Consider the following 9,567-nt stretch of genomic DNA (forward strand, 5'->3'; position numbering starts at 1 on the left):
TTTCAAATGACAGATTTGGAAAAAACTTTGTCAGGTAAATATGGTATTTATTTGCACAATATTTTTAAAAATGATCTAAATACTTTTATATAGTTTGTATGTGAGATTTTGTCTTTTTTATCCTCCACATAAACAATATGCAGATGTTACTATTGCTGTAATCCTTCTCTTATCTGGCCATATACTGGTAATGACACTGTTTTTACAGGCAAAACCAGAGGTCATGACAGACATTGTTTTCTCCAGTAAGTTAAATGGCTGTAGATTATATTAGTGACATCATGTGAATGGATAAGATCACTATGCTGAGGAGAAATCTTCAATATGAGACACGGTAAAAACCATATGGTCAGAGACTAGGTATATGATTGTAAGCATGAAAGTGGAATGTATCCAGATTTGTAGAGAGGTATGACGATGAGAGTGTAAGTTTACCGAGGAAAAAAGGCACCTGTACCTGAGCTCAGGTGAATCCAAAGAAAGACGGACCTGAACCAGTTTGGTACGAAAGAGAGGGTAGCTTTACCTATGAAACAGGGAACCTACACCTCAGGTCAGGTGGGTCCGAAGGAGGATGGACCTGGAACTTCCTTTTAAAAAAATAAATAAATGCATACACAATGAAGGAGCACTTACCTTGTGAAAGCAATACAGCATGTTCAGTGTATCTGTATAGAGACTTAGGTGAGAATGCAGTGAATATAAAAATACAAAACTGGGAAAGTAAAGTAAATGGAAACTGGAAAGTATTCTCCAAAATAGTTTAAGCATATGACTTAGTGGGACTTGATTGATTCCTCAGACTTTTCCCTTTTGCTTACAAGTTGAACGAGAGCAACTCCGAGATTCATAAAAGTGGAAATTAAGGTAACATGAAATGCCGTAAATAGCATGCTAAATTTAGCATCTCATGTTAATTAAACAAACCATGCTATTAAAATAATGATCTTAAAAAAGTATAGTGTAAAGTTGGACAAAAAGTGTATATGAAAGAGAAACTGCCTCTTGTTTAATTTAACTTTATCGTCTTTCTGCAAAAAAAAAAAAGAAAAGAAAAGAAAGAAAGAAATCTTTACATGGTCAGAGAGCAAATGGGTTTTAAATCATGGTGATTGATATAAGAAATCAGTCTTAAATGCCTTACCGAGGCAAATAGGGCTATGCTTGGGTGGATTGTATAGATCTCTAGCTGTTCATGGGAACACTTTGGAACCTCACACACACAAAAAAAATCTCTCAATGGTATGTGTGTGGTGGGGCAGTAGACATCACCAAAACCAACACAAATTAAGAGGCTTCACAGAATAGTCCTCTGAAGTTGCATTAAGAAGCTGAAATCTTGGTTATTGTAAAAAAGCTCGACAGTGTAAGAATGTCTTCTGTAGTGGTACGTTGCTGCTATAAAGCATAGCAACACATCTCATTTTCATTTCACTACACCAATGAAATATGTGAATGTGAAAAATGTGACTTTAATTAGCAGTAGCGTAAAGAACATCTACTGTGACCAGGTTTGTTGCAAATATCAAATGTGGGCACAGCATAGAAAGTGACTACAGATTTGTAATTAGGACTGGCCAGTGAATGGTCATGTGCTCTTTGCAGTTGTGCTTTAGGGGTGTTGTGGACTCCAAAGAAGAAAGGGACCTGACAACAATAGTCGAGCACTAAAGAAAAATGAATTTTGCTATATATATAAAACAATTTTGCAATAGAATGCTTGTGATGAAACTGTTATGATCACACCACCATAGGTGGGAAGGCAACAGGGGGCAAATACAGGAAAGACACTCACCAATCAAGGTCAGTGTGTTCAAAGCCAAAATACACTGCCTGACAAAAAAAGTGAAGCATCCAGATAACATGAATAAATGTTTCACACAGTTATTGCCACATCAAAAGACAAGGTCAGATGTCAAGGTAACTTCATACATTTACACACCGTTGCCTGGTATGTACATACTTAGAGTTGCAGTTACCTGTGACAGGCAGGCAGGACAACCCCAATGCCCATTACCTTCGTACCTGTTTATTGTTTTTACCAGGCGTGGTAGGGTATATAAGTGCTGCGAACAGTATCAAATGTTGATTACTACGAAGGACACAAAGGTGCCGCACTCTCATCTGAGACACAACAGAAACAGCTGAGTTTGGAGTGATGCCGTGACCAGGAAGTGTGGACTGCTAATGAATGTCATCACACTGTGGTCAGCAATGAAGCATTCGTGTGTGTGTGTGGCCTGCAGACAGTGTCTCAGTGTAAAATGTGAACTCATATTATTAAGTATTGAAGTTGTGACTGTATCTTAAACAATGGAAAAGCCAGGATGGAATGTAACAATATTGTGAAAAGGAAAGCTTCCACACACCATATAGTGGAGATGCTGAATTGCAGATAGGCACAACAAAAAGACTTTCACAAATATAGCTTTCAGCCAGTAAGGCCTTCGTCAAAATTAGACGACAAACACACACATACACAATCACGCAAACGTAACTCACACATACAACTGTAGTCACAGAAGACTGCACTCATGTGCGTGATCACAGCTTGCTTTTCAGTTTACAAACAGACTATACCTTCCCAAAATATCATGTTCAGCTCTTTCATGCAAGTAGACAAAACAACCTCACTGAGCTTGAGAATAGTGGAGCTACTTTCAATTTATTGAGTGATTTGCAGTTGTTATGTGAGCTTTTATGTAAAATTGCATTCCTATAAACAATGGGTGAGAAGTGCTTAATTTGTAATTTTACTGTTGTCGGTGACCTATGTAGTTTTGGTGGGAAAGGGACTGAACTGGTAAATGTGATATCTTCAGTCACTGACTGTATATTGTAAAGCGATTTAATCATGTTGTAGTCACGGTGATGGATTAGTGAATGACCAGGTAGTTACTGCTCTTCTCTCAACATTAATTGTGTTACCGACAGGCTGCACAAACCTCTACAATTCAGGAATTCCTGACACTTGTAGAGTGAGCTGCACTGAGCAAAGTCACTTATCACACATCCACAGTGTATGTATCAAGTGTAGTGTCAAACGTGTCTGATGGAATAGGACTGAACACATTTATATCTGCAACAGTAATCTGCTGAAATCCATTGCTTGATTATGCTGAAATATCTGAAGTTCCATAAACCTAGGTGATCTACTGCTTTTACAGAGGGAGCCAATTTAAGTCTCTGGGCTTCTTCAGATGCTGGGAGAGCTGAAGATGGGGTGAGGCAATTTAAGTCTCTGGGCTTCTTCAGATGTTGGGAGAGCTGAAGATGGGGTGAGGCATTTGATAGCCTCAGCATGCAAAAAGAATACCAGCCATTAATAGTGGAAAAAAATTAAATCGACATAGTCGTATACATATCGACTATGTGTTACACTTGGGGTGGGGGTGTGGTAAACTGTTGACAGCCCCAGCTGTTGAGCTTTGTTTTATATTAGCTTATTTAACAACTGCAAATAAATACTCACTCAATGAACAGAAAATAACTCCACTGTATAAACAAGAGGTCAGTGAAGTTATTTTATCTACTCACATGAGTGAACTGGGCAGGAAGTTCTGGGCAGGTATAGTCTGCCTGTAAACTGAAAAATGAACAGCAGTCATGGTGGGGGTAGTTGTCTTTCCCAGAAGAATGCTACAGCAGCCATGCAGGATCACTGAGAATCAATTTCCCCTCTAGCACTGTAGAACAGTGAGCACAGATTTACATAGTATCTATTCATATGCTTTTCTTGCATTAGTATTATAACTCCACTTTGCAAATCATATCTATATTGAATGTAGAGTTAACACACTATGTGGAAAATAGACGCCAATCTGCAAGTGTCTGCACACTGTACCGCCATTGATTCTTAACGCGAGCTGCGGAAGGGTCGACTTAATGTTGTGAAGTACCTAGTAGTTTCTTTTTGTGACATAGTGCGGTAGAAATTAGGGAATTACCTGCTTGTTCTTCAGTTTACAGACCTGTAATGATGGAACTTTAGGACCATGATCCAGTAACCTACTTTCCCTCACGCTTCTAACTTCAACCCTGCCCAACCCCCCCACCCCTTTTTCACCCTGTTACACCTCCAGAACACAATTCATCCTTTAACATGGTTTCCCTGAACTTAGATGGAGTACACACATTTAATATTTGTTCTTAACCCACTTCACTTAACATAAATATTATGCCATTAAAATACTGTTTTTAATAATATGTGATTTTTCCGTCCCTTGCAACATGGAGCAGTACTCATGGTCCTAGGGAAAAAATGAATAGGACCTTTCTTGTACGAAATTTAATTTAGTTTAATTTTGTACTGGAAAACATTTCTGTTCAATGCCACATTTTTCGAGATAATTACGAAAAACATAAAAATGTGACCTCTAAAAAGAACCCTCATCTCTGCACTCACACCCCGCTGATCAGGATTTTTCGTATGTTGTTCATTACACTCCCCCCTTCACTCTACAAAAGTTTGTGACTATACAAATTTTTCCCCTAATTTTCCTTTGCTGACTGAACTATGTGTGGGAACTCTTGTTTTGAGGAATTCCACAAATTAAAAAACCTATAATTACTATTAGTAACAAAAGAAATTTTATTTTCCAAAGATAAAAAATGAACATATTTTAGTTTTTCTACAAGCCAATGAGACCACAGTAACAGAATTATACCAATATCTCTTTCGAAAATTAAAAAAAAAAGCCAATGAACACACAATTTTTAAATTGTTTTTGAATATGGTAATTCTTTCCAATAATTTGTCAGTAATGGGATTACACAAAAAAGTTATGCAGAATCCTCATTCACGGGAGAGACAACGTGGCAGGACTAGACAGAATTGGGAACTACCTCTTCCTTGACAAAAAGACTTTAATTTTTCTGAATCCTACGGTTAAGATTTCGTGTTGCAAGAACACACATTTCCAGAGAAAGGCATATTTTATGAATCAGCAGTACACATTTGTTTTCTGCAAGAAAATGCTTGTACTAATATTTATTGTATGTCCCTTCAGACTAGTGACTGTCACTGCCTGACTTCGTAAATCAAATTAAAAAAAAAAAAAAAAAAAAAAAAGACTGATGACACAGCATTATCAGTTCCACCACATAGTATTCAGCCATGTGAACATATTTTTTTTTTTTTTTTTTTTTATTTTTAATTTCCCTCTCCGTACATTCCTTAATGTTCTCCAATTTCTCAGCTATATTAACTACTCACCTTACACTAACAAATACTGCTGAAAAAGTAATTTCAATTTTTCCCTGCTTTCATATCTTATGTTTAACTTATATCCCTTTGCTGATAACTACTGACTTGAAATCAAGAACTGTAATTTATTACCAACACCTTCATAACCATTATGCTGTATTTTTTTCAACTGATTTATGTAATCATCTGGTAATCCACTTTCAATTGCTCCTTGTATGACAACATCCAAATAAAGTGCAGATGGCAGCCTGTTTTCAGGAATGATATCTCCTTCAGATATCTTTGTTGGCGTATCACAAAGCTGATATGAGCGACAATTTACAAATTCTCCTGAGGGCTTCTCCACATCAACTTGCATGGGAAAATAAAATCCATCGTTTACACCTTCTTGCCTGAAAACAGAAAAAAAAAAATGAATGACACAACTGAGGGAATTAGCAAATGATATATGTATAGTAATTAAACTGAAAGCATTGTTAATTTTCAAAGTTTACACATAAAATTTATTCAATTGTGGAGATTGTGTTCATCTACTGCTGACACCTCATAAAGCAAGGAGTAAGACTATCTTGTACAGGAGTAAATATTAAGCAATTATCTGATAACCAGACCATGAGTTTTAGCATCATATGGAAAAAATACAAAGAAAATTAAAAGAACTATATCAGCATTCCTCCTACAGGCATGTCATAAATTACTTAGTTGAAACAGGTGTTTGGCGAGTGTTAGTGTTTGAAAACACTCTTTGTGCAGAGTTGTACACAAATTTTTATTCATGGCTGTGATGTCAATCAGTCACATTTAGCTGCCTATTCTGCAAAACAAGATTCTGTGAACGTGCTTCTATTTTGTGGAGAGACATATTCATGGTAGGTACTGATAAAATGGGCCACATAAATCAAGAAAAAGAATGACACATGCAGCAGAATGCTCCATGTCAATATCTTGCATCACCCTGAAGCACCATCAACAATTAACCACTGTAAATAAAGAGGCAACAAGGATTCTAGTATTTGAAGACAAAGTGATTTAAAATGGAATAACCATGTTGAATAAATCAATTACAAGCTGAGTGCACAGTTAACTTTCAACAGTTCACGATTGTGCATAGGCAAGTGCTTACTATGAATATTTTAATGTGCATCTGAAATAGGGCTTAACATCCTGGGGAAATTCTACAGCAGCTCACAGGTCATTCGCAACCCAAAACTGAAACTTAAATCATTATAGGGAATAGTTGTGTGAACCATTACTACCATTAGCATGCATTTACATTACATTATATTGACACACTAATTCTTTTGCGTAGAACTGTTATGGGAATGGTGGCAGTACATGAAAAAAAATTGTTGCATACTCAATCACAATACACGATTAAAAGGAAGAATGGTGTGTCCAACGTATAAATTATCTGACAAATCTGTTTGAGAATATCTACACTACTACTGCTTAAGTGAATATTTAGTATACGTACATATGAATATATTATTTCTCTTTGTAAAATTGCACAGCATAACATCTAACAGGTAAATTTACATAAAAAACGCTGGCCCCAATGTTGTACCGTGGTGGGTAGCGCATTACTCGTTTCAGTCGTTGAGAAATTATACTTCATGCGTCTCTCTATATGGTGTGATAATGAGAAATTTTTATAATTCTTGCAATAAAGATTTCTTTTTTATAACAATATTGGGAATCTGACACAATTTGTTCTTTTTCTCAAGAAATCTATTACACGAATTTGCACCGCTGAATCACTAGTTCAGAAATACTAGTTCACTACAGTTTCGCATTACCGTAATTCTCAGATTGCTTTTGCAAACACTAACTGTATTTTAAAATTATTGACCTGTCTAAATCCGCCAAATTTGATTTATCAATTTCCCACACCGCTCCCCATACGTGTTTGCCCTGTTCTGGCACTAGCGTTGCTACTGCACCTCTCCATCTCTCGGCCCACGTTCCGAAATCCAGTCGGAAATCCTGCAAAAAGGCAATGCAGTACTAACAATTTTCCTAAATCCTTCTTTAACTGTACCTCGCTTTCCAGATTTTCGGCAAGCTGATGTGTCAATAGTTCTCCCATAATTTTAACTTTTTCCGATTTACCTTAAGCTTTGCTGCTGATATCCTTATTGCTGATGGATTGTTTATGTGAATCCTTTTTGCTAGCAAATTACTTCCGTATGCAAAATAAAAGAATTTTCCGCCCATTACTGCTTATTTAAGCGCATATAGTGTAAGTGACTTTAAGCACTAACGTGGTATTTTCCAGCAGAATTTATTTTGCTAAACATTAACCCACGACGCTCGCAAAAGCGACTTAACAGTCAAACACAGTTCCTTTGCCCACAACCTACTCGTGATCACGACACATACAATTAAGTACGTGGAGTGCTGTAGTCATATGACATTGTCATACACACGCTACTTCGCCATACGGTAGAAACCTCTCTGGGAATGAGAAGGATGGGCTAAACTGCGATTCCCCGATATCAGTGACTTCTGTAACTGCTGCTTTTCAGTAATTGTCATTCTGAACTGCGATTTGTCGCAGTGAAGAGTCGCAGTTAACGAATTCACAACTTGTATCCCTCCGCTATTTCTGCTACACCTGCGATTTCTGTTACTTCTGCGATTTATGGGCTTACGCGATTTATCACTGTGGATGCCACATTGTCATTAGGCGCAAGTAAGAAGTAAACTGTGTCAATGCAATCGAGAAATGTTCGCGCCTGTATATACGATTATTTATGATGGCCTAATGTAACGTTTCAGCTGACAAAAGGTTACCTGAAATGGTATTATTAATATTTCCAACGATTCTTGCTCAGTTGTTACGTGGTATACGAAAGAAACGTTTGCCCACAGACAAAATTTAATATTACAAAAAACAGTCAGTATTAAGAATGTTTTACGTATGTTATTCCTGTGCCTTAAGTTTTACATTAATGAAACAAGGGTGAAAATATTGATAGTGTTATGTTGAGAATCATAACATAAATACCACACAGTATCATAGAAGTTCAAGTTTAGAATACGGATTCTAACCACGTCGATATGTTCACAAGTATCTGAACAACACTGTCAGTCACTCTATATAGCAATAATGCAAAATATCAGTGACAACGAACTGGAAAAGTTGCCACAGCGACTTTACAGTGTTTTCGTCAGAAGTAAGGTTAGTTTTTATGTTCGTAAAAAAACGTAGGGGGTATCGTTTACGCAAAGTGTGAAACCCCCACTCAACTGCTTTCATTATTTGATTTTTCTTGCCGTGGCTTTTCCTGTGAGGATTTTGAATATCAGACAACAGATAGATAATAATTATTAATAATGGTATGTGATAGGTTTATACAAACTTTGCGCGCTTAACAATGGGTTTTTGCGTAAGGTCCGTTTATTGTAAATTTACTGTGATTTTATGGTAAATATCGGACTTCGTAGTTTGAATAATTCCAAAGCTTTGGTTCGTAGTGGACCTTGATATAAATTGTAACACAAAACCTTTAGCCTTGCCAAGATGCAGTTTAATTGGAACAATAGCTTGCAACATAAATGAAACACAAGATTAAATAATATCACTGTATTTACAAAATATTATACTAAATTGAATAACACAACAACATTAATTCTGTTGCTGTGAGCAGCTATGAGTACGCCTAATGAGATTGCGTTTTAATATATATAATAGTGGCGGTGTGTCAAATAATTATCTGCAGCGATGGCAGATATGCCTCCCGTCAGGACGGCTTCCAGATTAAAAAATGTGCGATCTTCTCAGCAAGACAACTGAACTGCGTAATTGTTCTATTGTTTCAGCGGTTGCACAGCACATTCGATACAACCACTTCTACTAATTAATATCTTATGTAATTTTTTATTTATATTCTGAACTTATATCTACGTTTTTGCTATATATCCACGCCTGTTCTACAAGTGTGCCTTTAAAATTCCCACAAGTATTATTAGTTGTATAATGTGAATTATATTATTAGTAATTAGTAGCAGTATAAAAGTTTAGTAATCCTCATGATTTTCCGGAAGCAGTTCCCATTTCGATTACTGTCTGCTCTATGTACCCATCCACGTCTAGAAGAGAGAATCGTCAAGATTCAAAACGACCCTTGAAGAATTCTCAGAATATTAGAGCCATAATTGATAAAATGAGTATTGGTACAGTGTGTCATTATGTGATTTGAAAGGGATAATAAATTAATATTTACTAACTTGTGAGTGAATTAAGATAATGGCAATTCTGATCTTTCATCCCATACCCCAGAATTTTCTGCCATGTATTTAGTGATAAAGACTTGCTAGAGTGTGATACTGATCCGTCCATCTCTCCCACCTTGAATGTC

General features: G+C 36.5%; 1 protein-coding gene across 1 annotated transcript; it reads right to left on the reverse strand.

Annotated features, from left to right (window-relative positions):
- Nucleotides 1-4,848: 4,848 nt before the first annotated feature.
- On the reverse strand, nucleotides 4,849-7,924 carry LOC126483841 (gamma-glutamylcyclotransferase-like). The gene is made up of 3 exons (XM_050107053.1): nucleotides 7,316-7,924; nucleotides 7,056-7,189; nucleotides 4,849-5,598 (listed from the first exon to the last, which is right to left on the reverse strand). The coding sequence occupies exons 1-3, from the start codon at nucleotides 7,418-7,420 to the stop codon at nucleotides 5,304-5,306; spliced, it is 534 nt and encodes a 177-aa protein (XP_049963010.1). The 5' UTR covers nucleotides 7,421-7,924; the 3' UTR covers nucleotides 4,849-5,303.
- Between the last annotated feature and the right edge of the window lie 1,643 nt (nucleotides 7,925-9,567).

This window comes from Schistocerca serialis, chromosome 6 (genome assembly GCF_023864345.2).
Source record: "Schistocerca serialis cubense isolate TAMUIC-IGC-003099 chromosome 6, iqSchSeri2.2, whole genome shotgun sequence".
NCBI lineage: Eukaryota > Metazoa > Arthropoda > Insecta > Orthoptera > Acrididae > Schistocerca > Schistocerca serialis.

Coding starts and splice junctions, on each gene's coding strand:
- LOC126483841 (XM_050107053.1), bottom strand. CDS start 7,420: ATGGGCGGAAAATTCTTTTATTTTGCATACGGAAGTAATTTGCTAGCA. Junction 7,190..7,315: donor TATCAGCAGCAAAGCTTAAG/GTAAATCGGAAA, acceptor GCCTTTTTGCAG/GATTTCCGACTGGATTTCGG. Junction 5,599..7,055: donor AATTTGGCGGATTTAGACAG/GTCAATAATTTT, acceptor TTCTGTTTTCAG/GCAAGAAGGTGTAAACGATG.